At 38.3% G+C, this 26,614-nt stretch overlaps 2 protein-coding genes across 5 annotated transcripts; both read right to left on the minus strand.

Moving 5' to 3' along the window:
• Positions 1–359: 359 nt before the first annotated feature.
• nufip2 (nuclear FMR1 interacting protein 2) lies at positions 360–13,423 on the minus strand. 3 transcript variants are annotated; one of them, XM_031320010.2, is made up of 4 exons: positions 13,009–13,423; positions 9,473–11,161; positions 6,600–6,632; positions 360–5,265 (listed from the first exon to the last, which is right to left on the minus strand). In XM_031320010.2, the coding sequence occupies exons 1-4, from the start codon at positions 13,172–13,174 to the stop codon at positions 5,213–5,215; spliced, it is 1,941 nt and encodes a 646-aa protein (XP_031175870.1). In that variant the 5' UTR covers positions 13,175–13,423; the 3' UTR covers positions 360–5,212. The 3 variants fall into 3 exon arrangements, with proteins under 3 accessions (XP_031175870.1, XP_031175871.1, XP_031175872.1); XM_031320011.2 differs by having other exon boundaries at positions 13,027–13,417; XM_031320012.2 differs by lacking the exon at positions 13,009–13,423 and adding an exon at positions 12,632–12,984.
• Positions 13,424–15,640: 2,217 nt separating this feature from the next.
• On the minus strand, positions 15,641–26,129 carry LOC116065041 (glycine receptor subunit alpha-2-like). Of its 2 annotated transcripts, none has more exons than XM_036008934.1 (10): positions 25,749–26,129; positions 24,973–25,100; positions 24,165–24,232; positions 21,964–22,187; positions 19,774–19,856; positions 19,539–19,676; positions 19,220–19,434; positions 17,694–17,852; positions 17,038–17,130; positions 15,641–16,926 (listed from the first exon to the last, which is right to left on the minus strand). In XM_036008934.1, the coding sequence occupies exons 1-10, from the start codon at positions 25,805–25,807 to the stop codon at positions 16,654–16,656; spliced, it is 1,440 nt and encodes a 479-aa protein (XP_035864827.1). In that variant the 5' UTR covers positions 25,808–26,129; the 3' UTR covers positions 15,641–16,653. The 2 variants fall into 2 exon arrangements, with proteins under 2 accessions (XP_035864827.1, XP_031176350.1); XM_031320490.2 differs by having other exon boundaries at positions 17,038–17,133.
• Positions 26,130–26,614: the final 485 nt, after the last annotated feature.

The raw sequence follows: 26,614 nt of genomic DNA on the forward strand, positions 1-26,614 counted from the left end.
ACTAATGTAGTGGAGTAGAAGTATAAAGTGGCATAACATATATATCCAAGTAAAGAAGTATCTCACAATTGGGTACATTATAAGTAAATGTACTTAGTTATTGTGTTTTAGCTGTGGTGGGATGTATCCATCGACATGGGTCCTGCTAGATTACCTGATCTTGAGGCCGGTCTTGAAGAGAGTTACAGGTGTATTTAAAATTTTGAATTTATTTGTGATAGTGAACATGTGATAAAGATGACTTGTCATGGTAAACCAATATACTGTCGGTTTGCAATATGTGAACAGAATCTGACCGACCACTGTTTACAGTTCACACTGACATCAGAAATACAGGACACCACACACAAACCACAGAATTATTCATGAAAACTTGACATTTTAATGGAAACTAAAATTGTGAACACTGGAAGTTTTTTTTTTTTTTTATATCGACTCTATTACATTGTTTGGAATTTGAGGGTTATTATCATGCTTTAAAAAAAAAATGAACATTGTAATGTGACACTTCTGTTAAATTCCAAACAAAAATTAAATAAACAGACTGCTCACTTAAAAACTTAAATGTCAACCTGTAAGACATTTAACAAAGAAATGCTGTTGCCTCATATTTTAGGGGGGCAAGAGATGTAAAAGTGATGAGGAGCAGACCAAAAGAAAATGCATCAACAAGCACAACATCCTTTTGAGATGACAGAGAAACAAAACGATGACTGGGCGCAACATATCGCCTCTTTTCATGACTGAACCTACATGTTGCCCCTTTTTTTTCTTTATTCATGTGTGGAATCATAAACACTGTACCTCTGAGGTGTCATTGAATAAAACAAAAAGCCCCCTAAATTAAAACATTTCCACGAGAGGCAATGACAGCTTAAAAGGAAGGGACAGTTTTTAAGTAGAGCACAAACACCAAAGTCCAGCATTTCCCATTACAGACGATTGATTACTGGATGAAGAAGCAGCACTTTCGGTATTTATCTTTTGAAGATTGCTCCTCTCTCACACCGTATAACAACACACTCAAAGTGACATTCAGCTGCTACAGTAGTGACTTTTCTTCACTAAAAACTCCACCAAACCCAGCACGATGTCAAAAAGCTGGTTATGACATCATCAAGAACGTCCCCCCCCCCCCCCCCCAGTCTGTGCGCTTGCCATTCACTAGCTGAATATCTGAGTAGTGTACCTTTGGCGAAAGCAGATTTCAGAGCTGTTGAACCGCACGTTAATACCTCACTCACGCTCACAACATGATCAACATCACTACAAATAAAAAATATATTAAGAGGAACTCTGGGATGCAGGGTGTTTCAATGCTCATCACTCCATCACAACTATTTAAAGTAATTAGTTAAAGTAATTTGTAGAAAATCTGCTGGAAAAGAGTAACATTGGTGCTATTGGGGGAAAATAATAGTTCTATATCAGCCTTTATCAGTAACTAAATCATCTAAAACTTACGAAAAATTAGACATCTTAATTTTCTGTATCATTTATTCCTTTCAGTCTCATCCTAATTGTGAATCTATGGATAAATTAGGTTATAACTCAAAAATAAAACCTTTTTAAAAACATGGTAAAACATTAATTTGTTAAATCAGTTCTGTGCTACTTCAGACATTATCTTGACAATGGGCTGGCATGAGTATACGCCAGCAAGCGGCTGTCATCCGTCCCATTTAAACTGATTTTGGCTTTTAGGTCACACAATTCTGAACACAAGCCATGACAATTTCAAAAACTACAAAACACATAAAATGCTAATTGCTTTCAGCTGCGTCCATGTTGCTTATGAAAAGAAAAGAAGAAATTAGGATTAGCTGTAAGAAAACTTAAACAGCATTGCAAATGTTACGAAAGAAAGAAGAAATAAAAAAATGGCACGGATATATGCTGGAAGCAGATTTTAAACAATCTAAATTGCTGTAAAAGTATATTTTTTTCCACACAGGCACCTGAACTTGAAACAAGGTTGGGGGGGAGGGGGGGGGATTTGAAAAATACGAGAAACTTGCATATTATAGGAAGAACTCGCTATGCACACACCCACAAAACGAGGCCAAACTTGTCACTCACACAACCTGCACCAGAGTCCTTGAGGTGATTGCACATCCTGAGGGGGTGGAAATATAAACTCCACATTTTCAGGCTACTTTCTCAGCACACCAACAGTCAGTCATTCGACCCCCCCTCGCCACCCTCCCAAATCACTGATTAACTTCAAGAACCTGTTTTTGGTTTGCAGGCTACAATGCTAGATAATAGTTCTATCTTTATAAATGCATATTCAACATAGCCTTTTTGCTGTATTAAGTGCTTCAAAAAGAGGAGCCTTGGGGGTGGGAGAATAGGAGATTCTCTTGATATCCCTGTACAGGACCATACTCTCAAAAAGCAAGACAAAAATATTTTAAAATGTAAGACTACAGTAACATCACATACTACTCATTTTGATCACCCTGTTTTACATTTAGAAGCCTACAGATGCATCACTGTCAGCTGATAATGCTTTCAGCCTTAACAATTTTGCCTTTACCATATGGGAACCTGATTATGTCACTTTGTCGATGGATCATGGGCAATTAGAAGAAAAGAAACTAAGAGTTTTGTGTAACTTAATGCCAGATAAAATGTCAATTTCCACAAGCACAGAAAAACATAAAAGTCTAAATGCTAATGGGCAATATCTCCTCAAATGCCCTTGCTTTGTCATACACCAAAGCCAACACAATTGTTCTTATTCAGAGGGCAGCATTTGATAATACACTCATCCATCACACGCTGTACAATTGAAGCCAAAAAACAAAGCATTTTAAATACCAGAGAGCTGACTGAGATTAGACGTGGAAGTTAAATGTCAAGAACTGGCTGCAGTTATGACTTTCCCTCTCTGCACATGAATACAAGCTGCAGCGCTGCCTAATCAGGACACAGTGGAAAGAAGTGTACTTGAAAGCTCATACCCAGAGTGTAGCCCCCCAATAGAAACACCACTGACGTTCAGCAATAAGAAATCAAGAGGTGCTTCACTATGAACACGAGGGAGAAAATGAACCATCAAAAATTGCAAGATTACAGTCTAGTATACATAGAAAACGGCACATGGAGCCATTTTTTTTTTTTTTTTTTTTTTTTAAAAGGGTAAATAAACAGGAAAACTTATATTTTTAGAGCCCAAAATGACAATGACAGCGACAGTTTTCCTCAAAAGTATTTGGTGTTTTGTCACAACATCATATGAGACTATATAATTGGACTCCAATTCAACAATTCCAATTTTAGAACATAACATGGCAGGGGCCATTTGGCAAAAACAATACTTAACAGAGTCATGGCTTTATCAACACTACCTGAGTTACATATAATAAATTTGTATTTCTCAACTTGTTTTTTCTGAAAAGTAACAGCCCAGAGCCATTCTTTCAAGGAGTATTTCTCAGTCAGTACATATATATCTCTCTCTAGTAATTAAAAGATAAAAGCAATTAGTTTACATAAAGTGCTAGTAATCCACACATTAACCAAATCATATCTTCTAGAGAAAAAAAAACCTGGACAGTTCCTTTGTTACGTTGAATAACCCAATCCTGATTTGGAGATGGTGATGAAAGGTAAGTCACAGCTGGCCAGTTAGCAGTTAGCAAATTTGGGCTCCCTAGATTTAATTAGATATTTCAATATGAGCTCTTTAGCAAAAACCACTTAAGAATTTGCGCAACAAACTGAAAACGCACCTTGAAGATTTTGAACAAACCCCACCAGCATCTTGGGTGATGATTTTGTAGCTCCATATAACCCATTTCACACATTGTATGGATCACACGGTGTTATTGCACACTGGTTTGCAAATGTAAAATGTTATCAACAGTAAAAACATAATAGTACAACTCATTTTCACATTTCAACACAGTTTGACAAAGTGGCTAGTCGGGGAACCTAGATTAGTATTGCAATTGTTGTTGTGTTGCCGTTATCTTTGTATGGCGATGAACAGTGACCTATGACTCATTCATTTCCACAAGAAACCATGCAAGAAAAACAATGGACATAAGACAGAAAAGTAAAGACCAAATGCTGAGTCAGGAAAACAAAAAAATCTAAGTTGTAAAATGCAACTCATGTTCCTTTGAAAAGAGGAATTGAACAGTTTTCACATAGAAATAAATGCAGTAAAAACAATCTGTATAGACATCCTGAGTCTTGCTGCTGAACAAATAGCACAAATCGCAGAAGACCTTATTGGTAGCAATGCCTCTTAATGTGTCACTCAGTTAATTCCTAAAATCAGGATTCATAGACTTATATGAATCAGAATTTAAGAATAGTCTACACTGACCTTATAACAATCTGCATGAAATGTATTAAAAGCTTTAAGATGAAAAGCTTTTGCCTTTAACGGAGACCTGATTTTAAAATCTTGAGTACACCTGTAAATAAACAATGAAATGAAGGGGCGTAGCTTTTCTTTAAATTGGGCACTTCTGTACCTGTGCTCTGGGGTCAAACTGCAGTGCAGATAACACTCATGTTAGGGCAGACAAAACAGTATAAAAGAAAAAAGCAAGTGTTTAATTTCTGGGCTCTGATTTTCCCTAAAGGACTTAAGACAAGGTTTTCCCTTCCTGGATGGGGCCTCACCTATGAGCTTCCACTTAACTTACAGTTCAACTCTTAACAATCTTAATTCCATAACTTCCAAGGCATTCTTTGCAAAGTGTGTTCTCCTTTCTTCCACGATGAATTCAAGCTTGCACACAGATGTGTATGTATAAAGTCTAACATATCCAATGAACTCATTTGAATGCGTGAAGAAAGAAAATGACTGAGGCATCCCATAGTCAGACTGACGGCTGCCGCAGTTCAACAGGATAAAGGCTTAGGGAGGTGCAATCCATCACACCTTCCTTTGTTGAACTCCTGAACATCATCCTTAAAGAGCCATGAGACAAACAACTATCACAGCTCCAAAGTTCCATTTATCGTGTTGGAGAGGCACAGATCAACTCCTTTAACGTCCTTCCGGAGTGTGTGCGTGTTTGTCTGATGCCCCCGAAAGAAGTCGGTTATTCCACCGGAGATTCCAAGGAAAATCTGTCATGCTAAACTATCAATGTTTTCACAGTTGTCACTTTATCTGTCCAACAGGATTTATGATTCCCAAGGTAGATCATCGTAGCACTCAGAAGAGAAGTACTTTAGCCCATCTACCTCACTGATCAGGTCCATCCTTGGTCTCATCATAAACCACTACTCTTTTTGGATCTACAGCAGAGGGGGAAGAAACGGTTAGATTATTCAACATATCAGTAATCAGACCTCTGACATCAACACATAAAATGTGAAGCAACAGGCATTTTATTTAACCTAATTAACCTTCTTGAATACTACTTTACTTAACATTACTTAACATTTGAGAACGTTGGCTTCTTTTGTAAAATGAAAAAAAGGTTTTTGTTGACTTTTTTTTTTTTATACTTCTCCAAGTCACGTCTGTACCGTTTTGATATTGGCATAGAAACGGAACTATTGGCACAAGTACCAAAAAGTTTCAAACAAAACCCAGCCCTAGTAATAATGGCTAGTAATACTGACATATTTCATTCTATCTGGTGGTTGAATATTAAGCTAACATAGCCTCACATCTCATTGAACTCATGTCTGTGTTGGTATCAACAGACTGTTTGGAATAACTGCTGCATTTCACTTGCCAGCTGGCATGACTGCAGTATCAGAGGACCATACACCAGCAGTATGTCACGACCATTTTAACCATGTTTCTGTAGGTGATTACCTTGGGTTGTTTATGTTTATGCTGTTTAGTAATACAACAAATGTGGCCTTTTGTCTTTCAATTATGTTAGTCCATGATATACCGCTGACTACCCTGGAGAGGCTGGCTGAAGGCATTAATGCAGCCTCTGTGCCACATGCTGCCATACAGCCTAACTGGAACATTTTATTCATGTAGAGTAATTCATAGCATGGAGTTAGCTTTAGAAGCTTCAGGATCAGGTTACCAAATATTTATGAATTAAAGTCAGTCAACAGGTGTACATGCACACTAATAATTTGATTGTAACGGCATAGAAAAGAAGAAAAAAAAGTGTCACAGGCACACACCAGGCTAACTTACTAATATAAAGGTCATATTGTGAGTAAGTATAACTCCATTAACAGAAATGTATAGTCTAGATCCTCCATGTTTTGATGTTGACTATGTGCCGCAAGAGCTGCATAGGCAGCACGGTTTTGGAGACAAAAGTATTTTGAAATGTCACAATCACTGCAAGTACTAGAGGTCACAATAAGGTACTCTAAATTCATTTGAGTAAAAGATAAAAACTAATTCCTTTTGTTTTTCTACATTTACATCCCATTTGGAACAGAACCAAAACATTCATGCCCTTGGTTTCACACACTTATAAATATAAGTAACTTAAGGCCTGACCCCCCACCCATTATCGTTGTTGATAGGTTTCACAAATATGTGTCATATGCCAGAACATTTCTAGGTCCAATTCTTGTTGAGAAATCTGAACTGCCTAAACATTTCTAAAAATAGAGGTTAGGAAAAAGTGAGAACAAGTTTAGTTTACCTTGTTTTTGCAAGTTGAAAATAAATTCCATTTCTGTTGAAGGAAAAAAAAAGCATATTATTTCAGCATTAATATTTTCAGAAAATGCGATATGTCTTCTAGTTTAAAGACCTATTTAAACATCTTTATTAAATTTGTTGTTTCATTCATTCAGCACATCAAATCTCTTGAGACTTGACAGTGCTTAGTTATAATCCTTAAAATGTTAGTAAAACATTAAAATTTTAGATTAAAATTTCCTTCACACGCATGAGGGATTGACAGGACACTATGCTTCTCCTAAAAATGCAGAGATACGGTTTGTAATTCTATCTAATCAATATCAGCCTCATGGTTTACTTTTCACTCGCCGACAGTCAAATCAGACCTGTGTTAAGTTAGTGCTAATCCAAACTGAACATTTCCAAATGCTTCACATTAAAAGCATTCAACTGCCAAACCAGGGGCTCACCAAATACGCAATGTATTTGTCACAGAGTTTAGCGCTAACCACATTTTGTCTTTCTTTTTTATTATTGCAAAGCAATGGGACAAGTGGGAGCAGCCACAGTGAACTGTTAGATGCAAAGTTGCATGCAACAGGCTGCATACCTCTGCCGCACTTTCGCCGCATAAATTGCCGATTTCCGCGCAAAATATGCGGGGCTTGCATGATTTCATAATCCCCGCATTTTCGTTGCAAAAAAGTCACATATATCTAAGCAGAAAGTTGAAAAATGTTGCGTTTACTTCACACAAGAGCAGCCATTTTCCCGTTGCCATGGGAACGTTATGAAGTGACATAATTACGCGACGTGAACATCATCGAAAAGCTGCACGATGAAGCCATGATGAAACTGCAGTTTTTGCAAGTTCCCGCAATTTCATTGCATAAAATTGCATAAATATCCCACATATTCCATCGCATTTTTTAAGAAAACGTGCCGCATAATCAAGGATTTTTGCCCACAACAATCATAAAAAAACTTTGTGAAAACTTTTTCTACTGAAATTAGATGGCAGATGCAGGGTGGTGCCCTCTAAAGAGGTTTTAGACAGCACCAATGGAAAATCACAAGTGCCAAAACGTCTTTGACTTCCAGCAGTCAACTCCCCTCTCTATATCTTACACGTGCAGCTGGTGCCGATAAGCCAGCTAGGCATTGTTTTGACTGGACCTGAAGCCTCCGCTGTCAAGCTAGCACTAATGGGATCTCAGTTTTACCGTCCAGAGTCTGAATGTACCGGATTCTGCCGGTAGTTCTAACTGTAGTATTTAATCTCAAATTTAACGGCCAGAGTCAGGCTGTCCAGCTCTTTGGGCTGTCAAATTGCGTTAGCCACCTCCTTCTCCAGCATCTCCACGTAGATAGCGGAACACAGGTTGCAGAGAAGCGGCTGTGAGCTATTGGAGATGGTGAAGTTAACATTTCTGGACAATAAGCCACTACCATATTGCAATTACAAACATAACAACTGAGCAAAAATAATAATTAATTAAAAATGAATTAATGTATCATTAACGTGAATAGGTGCCAAATGCACAGTTGAAGATGTTACTTCCACAAACAAAAAGACACAAAAGAGGAGGGAAGACATAAGCTACGTTCAGACCAAAAAAAGCAATTTCCGCAGGGTTGTGTTGCGGTGGGAATGTTACTTATCAAACACCTCATTTGTGTGACGTCTTGTTGTGTTATTTAACCTCCCAATGTAGCACAAGTAAACTTTATATTTCACGACTGTTTTCCGTCAGACTGTTTACAGATCTCACGTTTCCGAACGCACATAAGGGCAGCTTTATTTCACAGGAGAGAGAGAAAGAAAAGAGATGAGGGAGACATAGCAAGTGCTTTGTTGTTGCAGGGAACATTCAGCTATTACACAAACTCCCGGGCTGTTCAGTGCTTGTGTATCGTGTTTTACCCTCATAGTGTTTTAAAACTTTCTTGTGGCAGCGATAAAGGCAGTGATGTTTCCCGTTTACTGTATGGGATTCTCACACCTCGTGAAAACACACTGAGAAGTCTGATCGCCGGTTACATGATTGGCTACCGCAGCGTGACGTGGGGTCGGTCTCAACTTTGAAAGCCCGCTGCGTTTTTCTGAATGCCCCCCCCTGCGGCAATACCCCAATTCAAAATGAATGGAAAGACCTGCGTTTTTGCCGGATCGCCTGACGGCCAACGCAGGCTGTGTGAATGAGGCCTAAATCATACATGTGTGTTGACTCAGCAATAGGGCTGGACGATTAATCGAAAATGTATCGACATCGAAATTCTGAAGCTGTTATCGACGTATTTTTCCCATGACGATAATTTTGATTTTGATTTGTTTGTTTCTGTTGATAGGCCTACTTTCTCCTTAAAAACATTCTACCGCGTGTGCGGTGTCCGAAATTAACACTCGCCAGTCGCCAAATGTGAATTTCTTTTAAATTATCGTTAGCGAGGTAAAATGTGCAATTAAAATCGCATTTGAAAGCCATACAGAATGCATGAGAGCCTTACTGCATTATATTTTGAATACCTGCCACCTGCATTTTGTGTTTTCCTTTAAATTAATCACAACATTTCCACAATAAATTACTGCATATTACTTTACCAGAATGCAGGAGATGAAGTGTTTGACAGCCTATTCTGAGCCAGGAAAAACTCTGAGATGCAAATATTATTGACGGACGCCTATACTAAAACAATGCAAGTTTGTAAACTGATGAACCAGTTGCTCTTCTCTTGTATTTCTGACAAAGTAGCTGTTCATTGAGTGTTTGCTGTAGTATTAAACAACACTTGCCGTTACCACCAATAAATCCAAATCAACCAGGAATTAAATTAAGGATTACAACTTAAATGGTTATACAAGTTCTTAATAAATTAGATAGTCATAGTTACCTTTAGTGTGATAAGTGACAGCAGCTTTAATATCAAAGGACCAGCTACACCTTCTGCCAATGTCTTTAGAGTGGGCCTGTTGTTTCGATGAGCCAAACAGCACAGTGGTTAGCTGGCCCTGTGCAGGCTTAGCACCGTTGGCTTTACTGGGGGCCAACACAGCAGAACCTGCACCCTTGGCCTCAACTTTTGTCTTTTCCTGGCCACATGGTTGCAGCTTGTTCTCCCCCTCACTCATCAAACAAGCAGGAGAACATGTATTAGACACATTGCAAGGGGCACAAGTCCTTTTCTCAGGGTCTTGAGCCAAAGTGCCAGGCTCTAAGAATGATGGGCTTACATCAAAGCAGGGCTGGGCAGCCTTGGCTGCAACAGCCTGACACTCGCTTTGAGGTGTGACCACAGTAGACTTGTCCTCTGCAGGCACCTGGCCACCCCCTCCTTCTGGTCCCAAGTTGGGCTCATTGATGAAAGAAAGCCCCCACTGATTCTGGAAGATATCTCCCAAGGCTTTCTGATTTGTCTGAGCAGCTGGGGGGTCAAGATGACGAGCACTAGGGAGCACAGGTTGCATATTTAAAGGGTAAATTAAAAGAGTACACTTTCTAAGCTCATATGCTTCATCTACAGGACTGGTCGTAGAGCTACAGTTACTTTCCAAAGGAGATGCTACATTCTCGCCACTTGGGATAGATGGGGCGGTTTGAATACTACTAGCAGCAGGAGCAAAGAAGGTACCCACTGATGGGCAGTTGTTTCCGTTTCCAGAAACAGGGCCATTAGTAAAGCTAGCTGAGGTGATAGTTTTCATAGCAGACATAGGGACCTGTGACAGTCTAACAGGAGGCGGCAGTGCCTCTCCTCCACCTTGAGCTACTTTGTTGAGGTTCTCTTTTACTTTACTTGCATAACTGATCTTGGGAACAATTTTTGCACTGCTATTGTCCACAGGAAATACAGGAGGGGGCTTGAACAAAGTCCATGAGTCTTCTTTTGAAGGTGAGGAAAGCTTGGCTTTGTGCCTTTCCTCAGTCTTTTTACCAAAGGTGCCAACTGTTTTGCCATCAGAGTTTTTCCTCTGAGATTCACCCATTGAAGCCTCTGATGCAACAGCCCGTCTAGCTGCTGACTGAGCATCTATTTTATGGGCGACTCTAACGCCATCCAGTCTAGAAGTCACTCCCTTCTCAGTTGTGTCAAGAATAAAAGCACCGTGCTCTTGTGTAGTGTTGCCCTGCTGCATGTCTTTCTCCTTTTCTCTTATCACATAATCAGTGTTCTTGCCGTTGTTGCATCTGGCCTTGCGTTTCTTCGGAGTAGTATATCCACCTTCGGAGCCGCTGCCATCATTGTCCTTGCTAGAATAGCCATTTGTAATTAAGCCACAGTTTACAATACCATTTTGAAGCAACATTGAGTCTTTCTTATCCAAAAGTGGGCCCTCATGATAATTCAAATCCAGAGCCTTTTCCTTGTCATGTTTAAGGTCCATATTTTTCTTATGGTCCAAGCCTTTGCTGCTCACTTTTTGAACAGTCGTGTACAGCTTTTGTGTGGACTTCTGCTTCACATTTGCATTACTTGTGTGTCGGTTACCATTGCTGTTGGGGGGATGTGACATACCAACAGTATCAGATAGATGTGGATTCTTCTCACCCTCCTCCTCAGTGATGTTTACTTTTTTATTGCCTGAAAGGGGAAATAAAATCAGTTTATACTGAAATAACACAACACCTCAACCATTCTTTCCACTAGTTTGCAGAAAACTGCTATAACTGGTCAAAGACTTACAAGAATGCTGTGTCAATTCATATGAACTTTCCCAATTATGGAAAATAGAAGTGATGCAAAGATTTACTAGTAGTACAAAAATCTAAATTTTGGTAAAGTATTTCTTTGTATGATAAGCAATATAGGACCCTAAAGTCACTAAATCTGAAAAATGATTTAGATGCTGTACCTACGATCATACTCATATTTAAAATGAGTCCAAGTATGAATTATACACATCAACCACATTTGGAATTAAAACTTTGTCTCTGCTAACCACAGATTTAAAATGGTGTCCTATACAAACCACAAATATGCACTATAATCTGATAACATAACATTTATTGTGTTCAAAGGTAACTTTAGTATTTTCTGATAAACCATTGCAGCATTCAATGTTAAGAAAGCTAGGTTGTCCAGCAACTTTGTCCAGAGCAGCGAGACAGACAGGGTAAGTGCCATCTAGTTTACATTTATAGTGTTGCCTGGATATGTATCTCCTAACACATTCCAAGATGAGCTAGGCGCTCACTGTATTTAACAAATTATGGACATGTATTATACCTCACAATGGTCAACTGCATACTATTAGCCGTTAACTTTGTTGACATTATCTGATCTGACATCAAATACCAGTTGCTGCAAGATGTAAAAAAAAAAGAAAGAAAAAAAAGGGCTCACAGCAGCATATATGACATACATTTGAAGTGGCAGTGAACCACAAATAGGTCTATGCGTTACTCATATGGGCACGGCTGTGTCAACGTGGGGCTTCAAATTCAATGGTGCTGCCTGCCCTCGTCTGTGGGCACAGCACACACAAGCGTCTGCTGCATACGCTTCACTTATTATACAGAGATGATGCTCTCGCTTATTAGCATTAACATAGCTGCCAGCAAACGTAAGGTCGATAGTTACAGTGGCTGTTTAGCTGCAGCAAACAGTATCTTTATCAATTCATAATCAAGTTGCTGCGTGGCTTCACGTTGACTGATGGACAACATGCAACAGGCCTGTCAGAGATGGCTAACGTTAGCTAATGTCAACTAGCTAGCCATCGACTCGTTGGGCATTAACACGCCCTGGCACCAATAATAGTTGACTGTGCCATAAGATAGCCACCCAACACCCGCGACCAGAGTAGACAAAAGACAACAACGGCATGCCAGTGCCGCAAAGTACCGTGGTCGTACAAACATTATTTACAAGCCAGATAACTAACGGTATAGCATTAGTGATAGCAGTGATATTCTAACATGGCCGACAGGAAACGGCAGCTAGAACATTCCAGTGGAGCCGGCTCGCTTTCCTGAACTGGACATAAGCATGCTGAAATGAATAAGATAGAGATTTGACTCCCGTTGAAAGGGAATTACCATGTACTCATACCAGTTAATGAGTTTAAAGCGCACAGTGACCCAGCGGGATTTCTGAAATGATTTAGTTGCATATGTAAAAGAAAAATGGGCACAAGGTCAATCCCCGATATGTCAAACCACCACCAGCGACAACTGTCACGCAACGTCAGCTAGCCAACTTAACGGCTGGTTTCTGGTGCGACAGTGGCCAACTATCGGTCCAATCAGTTGGCTAACGTTACTCACCTGCTGTAACGCTTCTTAAACTATTCAAGGCAACAGCATATTGTTTGAATTAATAGCTAGCTGGTATGCTAAGCTCTCAATCATTGTGGAGTTAACATTAGTTAGCAAATGCTAGTCTGCTCGTTGACATTAGCTGACTAAGGCTAGCAAGCGTTAGCTCACTTTTCCGGATGGCCCAACCTGTTTTCTTCGTCTGCGTTTCCTGATGCTGGCGCTGGAAGTGGCTCTGATCATGTTTTAGACAAGTTGTATGTTGAATAGAGTTTTTGTCTTCTCCGTGGTGGTGGTATTGCCTTTCTTGTGCCCGATCTTTGGGCTGTTCCTCCATTGAAGTGTAGATTGTCGGACTTGTTCACCCAATATGTTAGCTCACGGGGTAAGTGCAGGACAGTCCAATCACTACCAGTGTAAACGGAAGCTGTTTGAAGCCTCTGTAAACGTCAGCAGTAAACGTCTAAAAATGGCACTGTTTCGGGTGATCACCAGCACTAAATTCCGTGTCTACTATTTGTGCTGAGTTATGCAGGGGATATTTTGCAGTGCCTTTCAGACCTATGTATGTTTCACTTTAAAATAACGGACAAGTGATATTTGAAAAATCTTTTCAGGGTGGGGTTCGCGTTTGAACTAAAATCATATGACCGGAGGCGCTGCCACGTCTCCAGTCAGTGGACACTTTTGTGGAGGGTCCCGGGGAGACCAACCCCACTCCCAAAATGGAAAACAAACGTATTGCAAATTTAATAGCTCTGTCCTCAAACATTCCTAATTCATTTCTAAGTATTTTACCACATGTCGAACAGAAAAAAATAGAATGTTCCTGTTGCTGTTTTCTACATTTGTGCCAAAAGAACAAAGCATACTATAAACAGAATGCAAGTGCACAAAAATAATATGCAGCCAATAAATAAATAGTGAATAAATAATAATAAATACATAATAAAGCAATATATGTGATTTCAGTGTGCAACATATCTTCCACCAGGACTTTTTTTGTGTGCAATATATATTTTATATCTTGTTTGCTCAATTGTATATCCCATCACAAATATAATTTTACACATATGAAATTAGCCAGGGTATCTGCCTACATCCAAAAATAACAACATGGAGAGACATATACTATTGGAAAGTATCCATCATCCATCATGAAACAAACATTTTGATTTGATCTAGTATGCATTTAACAAAGATTTTAGACCTTATATCTTTGGTTAGTGTTTCAATGGAGCAGTGGGCACTTATTGTATTAATTATCTTGTGTGGAATGGTTACATTGCTTTGTATTTCCTCAATATATGCCCTCCTTCAATATCCTTTCAACATATTTTTCTCTTTTAACTGCCCCACAATTAAGATGCCCTCTAGGCTACAATCTGTGTCCTCTGACACTACGGAGTGAAATCACCCTCCGATTTAATGTAATGTGTGGATTTGGCTGAATTGCTTATTTTTCAAACAAAGAGTAACTGCATACATTTAGCAGATCCTGTAGCAATTCAAAGCCTCATTCGGAAATGTAAAAATACAAATAAGAGCAATTATAATATAAGACATTGCATATTAAATACTGTGCAAGTAGCCTAATTAAGAATTTGTAGAAAAGGAGTGATTTCTTTGCCAGTTAATATCACACAACATACACATAAATACTAACAGATTCTCACATAGGGTAAAAGTCTACTGTGCTGTATACATGTATTATGTGGCCTATGGGTGGCAGAGTGCAACGTTGCTCACATGGGACATAAAAGAGCAAACAGCACCTTCTTGTGGCTACAGATACAAAGTCTCAGATTTTGTACAGCACCATACATGAGATGTAGTGAAAGTTGAGTAATTCATTTTGCAGTCAAAACAAAGGTGCTGTATAAATGTAACACACTTTCTTGAGTCTCTGGTATGGGCTAAGTTCTTGTTACCAATTTCAAAGATTCATATTTGTGTGATTGGCAAAAATAGGCTTAATGTAACAGAATACACTATTAGGATAGAGATGTATTTTGTATGTTTTTAAGAGAATTATAAAGTTATGTAAGACAATTTCTTTGTAATGATGTATGTATCCTCTTCAAACACTAGATAAATCTCACAGTCCTTATTAATAAGAATCACATCTTTGTTATAAAATATTATTATTTTTATTTGTGCCTTGATATCCACAGTTGAATATCAACAAATGATCCCCTCACCATTTCCCCACTGCTATTTGGAGAAAGAGCCCATGTAGGTTTTACACAGACTCTAAGTGCTGATGTATGCAGCCCTGCTCCTCCTGTATACCAGTATATGTATGTGACAGCTACATTTTGAATTAAATATTAATATGACAGCTTAATTTTATAGACTAGGTTTCTAGAGATGGCTCCAGTCTCCAAGCATGTGTACACATAAATGCTAATCTAGCAATATGGTAAAAACCCATAACAGTGTGAGACATTGAGCAAATCATGGGAAGTTATTGCAGTGTCATTTAGCACTTTTACCAAATGAAAGTAGAGTGAGGATTGAGAATAACCGTGACAGAGGTAAATGGAGGGAAGACAAATCTATAGTGAAAGCTAGTTCAGTGCTGTTTTAGATGATTCTGGGCTTAGAGGATTTCATAGTTTGAAGATTTGAGTAGCACAGCTGATAATTAAGTGCAATGCTTTGGTTTAGATCCTGGCATGCTGTTACATTTGCAGAGGAAAACACATTTTCTCATATTATGTATCAGGGTTAAAATTAACAGATCATTTAAAAAAACTCATCATATATAAGAAAGAAAGGTGACACAATGATGCATTTAGTATTTCAAATTAAAGCATTCCTTTATTATATATTGACCAACAAAGACGTTCAGGGATACATTTGTTTAAAAAAAAAAAAAATATATATATTCTCAGTGTGTAATTTAATTGGGCTTTATTAAACACCAATACAACACCCATTGTGCAGGCCTAAGGAGAATTTAGTACAAGTTAATCAATATGTTATGATAACTATTCTCATGCACCCTTGATAATCTCTGGCCAGTATGCACTGAGATGGTTGAGGTTAAATAATGATAAAAAAGATATCCTATATATATTTGGCTGTATGTGTGCCATGTCATTATATCAACATACAAAACAGTGGCATGTAAAAATCTCTGGACAATGTATCCTTCACTTATTTAGGCATTAAATACTGTACCTGAATTTAAGTGAAACACGTTTCAAAAACAGATTATTTATTACAGATAGACTTAAAAAAAAAAAAAAAGTAAAAAGTTAAATAGTAGTCATGTCATAACAAATAGCATTCCATCTTGGATTTCTGCAGCCTGAAAAAAAACTAAATATTTTTGACAAATGCATTTCCCAGGCCTGTAAAGCATAGCAGAGTTGCTACTGTTTCAAAGTATAAATCCTGCTTGTATTGATATTTGGACACTGTTAACCATGGCATTAGTAAAATTACAATTAAAAAAGTATGCCTGGTAAGAATGTGCTCCAGTGAGGCTACAGTAACAGACACAGCACATACAGACATTACCCCAAAGGAAAAAAAAAAGTTTGTTGATATACTTAAGATGCTGACTGTACACACATACTGTACATTGAGGTGTAATGTATAAAGCAGCAGTGCTGAGAAAAAAGTGTGTTTCTTTGGAAGTGTTAAATATTTAAAGAAACGGATGGACTCTTCCATGCCATGGACTGGACATGCAGTCACAATGCATCTTACATGGCTCAGCTGAGGACTCTCAGCCTGTAAATGTTTCAGTGAAGAGAGCGGAATTAAAGGTACCCAGTGTCTTTATGGTCCTCAGTCATTGTGTTGTCACAGCGCAGCTAGAAGGTCTTCATGTCGTAAAACTTTGTAGGTAAGCCAGTAGAGGACATTAAACATGAGGAAACTCATGGGGAAAAGAGCTCGGGCGATGGTGTCAATCCTTTTTGCTCGATCCACAAAGCGCCTGCGGATGTCATAATAACCTAAACCAGGAGGTAAATCGGCAAAGACTGGTGTCGCATCCATTTCTGGTGCACTTCCTGTTGACAATGCAAGTCCAAAACTCTGAAAGAGTAAACCCTGCTGTGCCAGCTCCTCCTCCTGGAAGGAAAAGACAGCACAAAATAACCATCTGCTCTCAGTGAGACTCACACAACTTCACTGATGCCAGTAATTGGCTGGTGTTAAACTGAACAAGGCGAGAATACATACCCTGGCACAGGCAGTGCACTGCAGGGCTACGTTCCCATGAGGAGCATTGTTGCCTGACATGTTTTTTCCTTTCACCTTACTGTCACTGCTTCCCTGCTGATGGGGGAATGAGCAGCACATAAATGTAATTATCAAACAGACTGCATTGATCCAACTGTTTGCAACCATGACAGTGTGCTACATGAGTGTTTCAAATCTTCATTAACAAGCAATCATCTGTTTCTTACAAAGTGAATACAAGTCTGACATTAATGTGAAATGAGACCACTTGAAGATGTAGTCAGAGCAAATTTCAGTGGCATTGCGTAAACCCAACAAATGAATAAGTACAAATGATTCAAGCAGATGTTTTGTGTTATAAATATTACAAGGTATTCATGAATCCTTAAGCTGCTGTCACACTGCTTCATTTAAGAAATACTTAATTTAAAGTTGGCCTATTTTTTTGTTTCCCTATTTTTCTTCTCCCCATGTGAGGCAGCAAGATGTTGAGAACAGTGGAATAAGGTGATGGCTTGAATTAATTACAGGTCAGTGCTGTCTGCATTCCCCGGCTGGGGTGCAACACGCAGCTAAGTCGTGTAGCTCGTGCATAGCTGCGCAGAGAATAGCAGGTGACAGCTGCCTGAGGGGCTGAGTGGGTGGGTTGCACTCACAGTACTCTGCCGCTGTTGCTCTTTGAGCTTCTTCCTCAGTCTGAAGAACTCCTTGTGCTGGCGTGAAACAAAATTAACGGCTGCATACTCCAGTAGTGCAGCAAACACGAAAAGAAGACACACCGCCATCCAGATGTCTATGGCTTTCACATAGGACACCTGTGACACCGTGAAAATCAAATCAGTGAAATCACTCAGTTAACATTAGCGTTCATGCAATGTCAGGCAGTGACATGAAAGACATGGAATTACAATCTCAATGTCAAGAGCTTCATGTTAGATGGTGGAAGAAGTAATACTTACTGTGAGTAAACTACACTACAAAAATACTCCATTACAAGTAAAAGTCTTCGATTCAAAAATGTACTCAAGTAACAGTACAAAAATTTTAGCAACAAAATGTACTTTATATCACAAGTAAAATAATCATTATGTAGAATGGTCCCAGTGTTATATTTTTTATATTATTGGTGTATTTACATGTAAGCAGTACTTAATTGTAACTAATTGTAACTGCTTTATATACTATACAAAGTATCATATTTTATAAAGTGATTATACTCTATGTTTTGTATGTAAAATCATAATCTTAAAAGGAACTAGTAGCTTAAATTGTTAAATAAACGTATTTGTGTAAAAAGTACAATATTTGCTTCTGAAATGTAATATGGTAGAAGTATGAAGTGGCAGAAAACGTAAATACTCAAGTTAAGTCAAACCTTTAAAATGTAAATGAATCTACTCAAGTACTGTAGGTACATTTTTACATGTGATGCAACTTTATAGATTTTATTTTACAGACAAAACATGATCAGCTTATAAAATATGATAAATTGTTAAAATTAGCTTCACCTTGACCAGCGACAGTATTAAAATGCATGCTTATGCATCAATAATTATAATTATTATTATAATACAGTATTATAATATACACAATAGTTTAACAGTCTGAAAACGAATGTTGTGTACTTTTAGATTTAGTGAAGTATTTTTAAATTGTTGTATTACTACTTTTATGTAAGTAAAAGGATCTGTGTACTTCTTCCACTACTGCATTTTTTAAACCATTTACGCAGTCTTGTCTATTCCTGGATCTTAAAAGGCCTATCAGAGCCCAATGCATCATCAATAAAATCTGGGATTTGAATGAATTGACTGAATCAATGGGTAATTCAAAATCTTTAAACTCCTGCCCGAACCTAGGCTGAGTTTAATTTCTCAGATTTTATTAACTTTTTTAAACTTTCCCTTTCTTGAAATTATTACCATCTCTGCTACCAGTAGCAATACAAAAATGACAATGTTGCGGTACTATTTGTCACGCCTGCTTCATATATGCATATATGAAAGCATTCTCCTAACGATTCAAGGTAATAATCAAACATTTCAAACGTCCAATGCACATACAGTATACACTGTATATATAAATATGTATGTATTCAATCCAGCAACCAATTTTCCCTGACGTCATCCAAAAATTTAGAACAAACAATGACTAACTTGCATGTTCTACTAAACGGTCTGACCTTTGGTAGGGAGGCCCTGGAGCCAGAGCTCTGCGTCGTCATGGTGAGCACTGTGGTGATCCCCAGACCCACTCTGGCTGGAGCTGCATCCATGTTGATCCAGAACGACACCCAGGACAGGATAACGGTGAGCAGGCTCGGTATGTACATCTGGATGAGGTAATAGCCCATTTGACGCTCCAGGTAGAATTTGACCTCAATGCAAGTGAATTTACCTAAGCACAGGAAGAGATACAGGTGCAAACTGACAGTCTTATTAGAAGTTGATGAGCAGTTTCTATTGAGGATGTTGCTCGGCGGGTCGTCATGTGTCATGTACCTGTGTTGTAGTACTTGGTGCAGTAGCCCAGGCCTTTCTCCTCTTTCAGCACAAACTGAGGGAGCGTTAGATCATCAGCCACCTGCACCGCTCCCACATCCAGCCATTCAAAAATAAGATCGTTCATGGTGTAGCCAACTAGAAGAAAGATGGAGAGAAGGTATACGGTATGCAATATGTTCCTGACTAAATCTGTATGTAATGTTTTCAAGCCTGCCTTGAAAGATGAACTCACAGCTTTCGAGCTGCATCGTACACTTCTGGCTGTCCATGGGGAAGTTTTTCAGATCCATGGGACAGGAGAGGGTAAGCGTTAGCCTGGAAAACAGACACAGCAACACCGTAATGGCACGTAGAATAAAAAGGTGATACCCTCGCATGCTGACCCATGAGTGGATGTCCAACTAGCCCACATCACAAAAACCCACAGCGCTGTCTCCTAGGGCTGGGTTTAAAAAAAAAAAAATTCTAATTGATTTTCATTTGAATGATCCAATATCGATTCATAAAATCCAGAATCGATCATGTGAAACTAAAAGACATAAGGAATCCATTGGTACCAACTGGACGGGTAGGGGGTTAAAATAAATGCTTCAAAGATAGGCTACATTTTGGCCAGGGAAAAACTGGCATGCCCATTTTAAAAGGGGTCCCTTGACCATTGACCTCAAGATATCTTAATGAAATGTCACTCATAACTCACTGACTGAAGACTCTGTAAAGTTGCACTTTATTGTGTTGACTGCTGTTGTGTATTCATGTTAAATAAAACGTACATTACTGTAACTGCTTTGGGGTCAATTCTTAATGTAATCATTGAAACTTTTAATAATGCACCAGGTTAGAGGGAACCTTGTTCAATTGTAGAATCTCTATCATATCCAAGCAAAATTGGTTTGCAACGGAAATATCCCAAATCGACATTGACCTGGAAATCGATTTAAATCGAGACCCTGTGAATTGGAATCAAATCAATTCGGGAAATCAGTGACGATACCCAGACCTACTGTCTCCTGCTTATGTGTCACTCAAAGCCTTTCTGCACACTCACCCTACATTAAAGGTCACATCAAGCAGCTCTAACCTCTCTGACACCTGTCCTCCTTTCCATTTCTCTATCCCACTGCACACAAAGGACTGACAGGTGCTGACAGACAACATGTCAGCCTTTATGGAGGGCTTGAATGGGCTGAGAAACACAGCAGCACAATCAGTAAAAATAGGAGCATGCTTCCCCCCAACACAACACATAGAGATAAGATTAAAAAAAGAACATCCTATTCCTCAGTAGAGGTGTGGGCAAGGACTTTACTTATGTCAAATACATTGAGTTTCTGTTGCTGCCACTGCTCTTTTTGTTTAGGCATGATTTCGCTACCATTTTTAAAGCTATAGTGCACAACTATTTTATATTAATTGATGTCCGTTACAGTCAAGCCATTGCCATCTTAGTTAATACAAAGCCAATTAAGCCTATCAGTTCTACAAAACTCTCTCTGTATTCCTCAGTATGGCTATGTTTACAAAATACTGCCGTACGGCGACTTTCGCTCGCAGAAGCTCGAGTGATGCATTTTATGTCACCGCTGACAAAGAACAACAGCAGTGGTCAGCTTTGGAGACAGAGGACAAAAACGTTACAAGATAATTACCTCTTCTGAGTAGTCCATCATGTTTTTTTAATCCATCAAGTTAGCAACTGCGTGGAGGAGGGGTGGGGGTGCTCCGACAGTGTTGTTGTCATTACTTAGAATTTCTCATTGGGGCGACAGAAAGTACGCACTAGGCCTATAGCTTTAAGGAGCCCTCTTCTCTTTATTACAGCAAGGGGAAAGTGAAGAATCTCACACAAATTAGCAGTACTGCAGAGAGGAGAAATGACCCTTATTCTTCCAGTAGATGTAGTGGCTAGCCATATGTGAGTAAGTGAATTTTTTTCTTCTTCTTTTTTTTTATAATTTCTAACTTTAAATAAATATTAAAATAGCTATTGGTCATTTCAGTTTGATCCCCTTAGTTTAGGGGTTACGTTTAAGGTTCAGTAACCAGAGAAGCAACTGCTCATTTAGTTCATGTTAGAACTGCTAATAGAGCTTCAAACATTGCTTCATCTTTCTCATATTCTAATGAAAACTATTACGCTACACTTCACCACTGCCCTAGTGCCACATTGCTGATGTGATTCTGTTTTAGCCTGCAGTTATTATTCACAGTGGGTGCTGGACAACACAATGACAACTGAACTGAACTGGAGTGAAACAAACATGTTGTTAGACCATAGAGGTTTAGACTACAACTCATATTCAGTTGGCGACTTGACAAACCATGGAGCTGGATTTGTAATGTCTGATAAAGGTACATCCATATGGGTACATCCTGGTGCATTATTCAGCCAAATTAGCAATTTAAAAAAAAAACTGATCACCTGATGCTGTAGAGGACATTTCCGTTCTGGAATATCCGAAGCAGTTTGTTGTCTGTTGTAACCTCGTGAAAGTTTGCTCCCTTTTCATTTGCAAAGAACAGGTCAGGTTTCCAAATGGAGTCCAGCATTGAGGGGTCCAGGTCCAGAGAGTCATCTGGATACTCCTTATATGCCAGTCGAGGGTCATTCCATTGCTGTCGCAGAAATACATTGAGCCGGTAGTCCTAAAGTATGAAAGTGAATCATAATAAATAAATAAAAATTGTTATAGGTATAAATGCCTGAAACAAAATAGCCACAAGTGGCAATAGTGCCATACTAGATATCATATTAAGATTTTATTAGGTGGACCTGAGAGCTCAACACACTGCAAATAAGGAAAACACATGCAAATAGACACAACAGAAAACATCACCAATTTCACAACACATACACATGAATGTTTTCTGTATTTGCAGCTATGTCTTAGTGAAGATGTTTTCCTAATTTGCTTGTGTTTTGTCTATTTGCATATGGCTATGCATCTAAGTATGGTGTCATTTAAAAAAAAAAACTTGTGATAGGGCAAGAAATAAATGACCCTGCAGCGTCTCTCAGCAGGCGAGGAGCACTGTGCCCACACAGACTCTGTGTAAGCATAAATAAATAAATAAACAAACACTGGCAAACAGACTTAAGTGCTCATAACATGAATGACAGAAAACTCCACTTACAATTTCATAATTTAAAAATTGATGGCTCTCCCTAGAGGTATTTTAGGAAAGCATGAGCCTTCCAAACTCTTAACTTGAATAAAAAAAAAAAAAAAAGAAAATCAAGACCGTCCCCAAACACTCCATGGGCTGCACAACTAAAGGATTTCCCTGTTGTTTGACAGAGACACAGATATATGAAAATCAAAGCTGACAGTATGTAATGAAATCACAAGATGGTGTCATTAATTAGTCATAATTTAATGACAGTATGTTTAGGCTTCATGAAACATGCTCCAAATGGCCTCTCCAAACAGAGGGAGAAGAGCCAGAAGTGCTTCAGATGAATGAGGAACAAAGACTCTGATGCATTAACCTGATCGGACATCCTTGCATTGTTAAACCAGCTGAGGCTTCTTTTAAGCGCATTAACATCTCTAAATAAAATAACAAATATCTTATTTTTTTACTCTTTTATTACTTATATTTCTTTATTAGTGTAATATTATTGTTGATTATATTATTACAAAATATAATCAACACATAAATGCTGACATAGTATTATAGATTATGCTAACCAGCAGTATATAGTTTAAATTAGCCCCATCTTTACCAGCTGCAAAGTGATGTTTACACATGGATGCATCAATAATTAAAATCTAATAATGTAGTATATTATTCTGAAATGGGCTATTCTGCATAATGACCACTTTTACTTTTGGTATTTTAGGTATATTTTGATGCTTATACTTGTACTTTTATATAAGTAAAGTTTTAAATGCAGTACTTTTATATGTAACCGGTTATTTCTATACTGTGGTAATGCTACTTTTACTAAGTACTACTACCTAGTATTGCTACTTCTTCCATCTCTGTTGAAACATGATACTTAACTTCTGTGACAGAATCAGTGGTGCATGTTTACTATTACAACAGAGACAATAATATGAAATTGATAATGAACGATAATATGGCTGCTACAGACACCTTTTTTTAGGCATCACTGTTATGGGATTTCCTGTCAAAGTCCTAAGAGGATACTGTTTAAAACCTCTCTTTCCCTAACTACCCTCTTCAGAAGTTTACTAGTGGTGCAAGCAGCAGTTATGTGGAAGAACAACAGGTCTACTTCATCTAAAACCTGATAGTGTATGACCAGTAAGACAGATGCCAAGAGATAATAAAGTGCAATTTGTTGCTGAAATAAAGTGTGAAACCTTGATTTTACTAGATGTCCATATTATAAGACTCTACTAAATTTGATATCTTTAAGATGACTATAATGTACACTGGTCTGAGGACCAGAATTGCCACTTAACAGTCAAAAAATGTATGATATTTTCTTAACACTGTATTTAGATAGTCCAAGCTTGATTGGCCCAACAATCAGATGATAAAAGCAGATGTTCACATGTTTATCTGATGCATCTTCCAGATTATCACATTTTTGTCACCAATAGATCACCCAAACAAAGTGTGACCACTGAGGATTATAAAGAAGATTCTCACCATAGTTGTTTCAGTGATGGATCCGAAGCTGTTGATGAAGATGTTACAGGTGACGTTGATAGGAGGACCTGACAGAAGCAGATTGGCATATACACACAATATAGTCACAAGGGTTTCTTAAATACCACTGATGATGTTTTCTGAGGAGACCGCATGAAGTATTGAAGCCGGTAAAGAGCAGAATGTTCTGGCAAAATAACATCTGCTTTCTCTCTTCATTATGTGCAATGCTATGTCCTGATAAATAGACGTATCTTACATAACCAGCATGAAATTGTGTTGTCATTTCCAGAGCGCTCACATTAGTGTAGTCCATCTGTCGACCACCGAAACTTTAAATATTTCAAGGAGTCATTTCCTGAGAGGCAATAATTTATTGATTGTCCTTTGGTTACATTAGTGTATTTATAGATAATCAGCTGGGATTTACCCAGCACGCACTGACAAGGATGTTGAGCAATTATGAAATATAAATGACATGTGACCCCAGAGGCTGAGGGGGAAGAATGTCAGAGAGAATCTGCTGGCTTCACTCACAACGCAAGATTGGACTGAAATGGGCTTGTGGGGTAAAATACAAGGGTACAAGCACATTTCTGACAAATCTGAAAGAGAAGTCTAACCTAAGGCTGTGGGTCAGCATAAAAACAGTTAAAACTCAAGAGAAGAAAACAAGGCTCCTGTGTGAAAACATCGCAGCCTGCAGCACCTCTTACTTTTGACACATCTGTGAATGATTTGTACTGCTTCATTGCCCAGATTGTTATGCAAAATCGCACTTTCCCACACCTGTCCTACAGCGCGTTACCTTTGAAGTTTGGTCTGATGCGAGCGTCATAGCCAGATGTGCGTCCCATCAGTTTGTCCAGAAAGTCAGATGGAGAGGGGGGCTTGGCTGCCCTGCTGGGGAGCTTCATCTCCTTACAGAGCACAGACCTGCCAGGTGACAGGACAACCAACTCTGGATGATATTTTCTTAACTTAGTATTTAAAATCATTTTCTCCTTTAGGAAAGGTTTGATCTAATTTGTACTAAGGATGCCTAATATTTATAACTTTAGCTAGTATTTTAGCCTACTAGTTGGCATCACATACATTGTAGTTGTAAATACATGTGTTACGTATATACTGAACAGTGTTCAGATTAGATTTATTAAACTATCGTATTGTGTTTAAACGTCTTTATACAAAGACTCAGTTCAAATGATTAAATCTGTGAAATTATTCCGGCACACGTCTCATCACTTAAAATCAATCAAAACCTTTTTTTTGTCTGCATAATCCTGCATTTTACATTTTTGAAAAATGTTACTTAATTGTTGTCTTTTAATTCTAGATCACTAAATATTGAATGCATTTCACTTTAGGAGAACAGTAATGTTGATGTGCTATGGGTCATAGAAGCACAGAGATCATAATGTCTTATTAATAGTTATACATTGTCAATGGCAAATATTTTCTGAATATAATAATTACACCGTGAAACAAACATGCATTTACATTACAATGGCTATCCAAACAGCAAATATTTCTCTTAGAAATAACTTCAGGAAGGTTGATACACTGCAACAAATTGGTACTTACCTGCCTTGCAGAAAAATGACAGATGACAACCAAACCATACACAAGATGTGCAATAGCATTCTTAGTTAGAAAAACAGATGTACCAATGCAGGGAAGAAGAACTGAAAAATAAAATAAAAGCAGAGATGCAGGGAACTTGTTGTTGCTCTTCTAGCCAGGATCTGTCTTCTGGACTGGCTGAGCCTCCCTCCCTCTCTGCAGGTGTAAAATACAGGAAGCTGCTGCTGTATAATTCAAAATGCCTGTGTTTGTGTGGATGACTTCAAGCTTTATCTCTTTTTTATGGCCATATGCATGTTCAAGGAATTACTGCAAGAATATTTAAAGAGACAGGACCATTTCCTAAGTAGAGCGGCCAACATTGCTCTCACGGCATCAGATTAGCAGAAATATGGTCAAACATTATATGGCCTACGAACAAAAAGAAGTTCAACCACTCTCTTCCAGTGCCATAAATCAAAATAATTGTTCTTCAAATGAGAACATTTTCCGAAATATAAATGACAGATATCTTCCATTAGAGGCTGTTTACTTTGCTTTTTAAAAATCCAGTATCATCAGTGTTACAGATCTATTAAGTGAGATCTTAACATTTAAATAAAGTCTTTTTTGCATACAATTATGAGAACGTATGCAATCACAGCATCCTCCAAGACTGCAGATTGAAGACCAAGGGTAGAGAAAATAGGACGAGGGCAATAAGTTCCAATTAATTCAAGTGTAACACATTTCTGTCAGTACACATCCAGGGGTTATTTACAGTATATTTAGCAGAGCTGTCCAACTTTTCTGGTTTATTTCATCTTCAAATCGCTAGGCAAATTCTAATATATAAATGTGGAAGCATATATTTATTCCTCCATACT

Source organism: Sander lucioperca, chromosome 13, assembly GCF_008315115.2.
Source record: "Sander lucioperca isolate FBNREF2018 chromosome 13, SLUC_FBN_1.2, whole genome shotgun sequence".
NCBI lineage: Eukaryota > Metazoa > Chordata > Actinopteri > Perciformes > Percidae > Sander > Sander lucioperca.

Coding starts and splice junctions, on each gene's coding strand:
- nufip2 (XM_031320010.2), bottom strand. CDS start 13,174: ATGGAGGAACAGCCCAAAGATCGGGCACAAGAAAGGCAATACCACCAC. Junction 6,633..9,472: donor TGTCACTTATCACACTAAAG/GTAACTATGACT, acceptor TTCCTTCAACAG/AAATGGAATTTATTTTCAAC. Junction 5,266..6,599: donor TTTCAACTTGCAAAAACAAG/GTAAACTAAACT, acceptor CCTCTGCTGTAG/ATCCAAAAAGAGTAGTGGTT.
- LOC116065041 (XM_031320490.2), bottom strand. CDS start 25,807: ATGCTATTGCACATCTTGTGTATGGTTTGGTTGTCATCTGTCATTTTT. Junction 17,134..17,693: donor AGCAACAGCGGCAGAGTACT/GTGAGTGCAACC, acceptor TTCCCCCATCAG/CAGGGAAGCAGTGACAGTAA. Junction 16,927..17,037: donor AGTGCACTGCCTGTGCCAGG/GTATGTATTCTC, acceptor TTTTCCTTCCAG/GAGGAGGAGCTGGCACAGCA.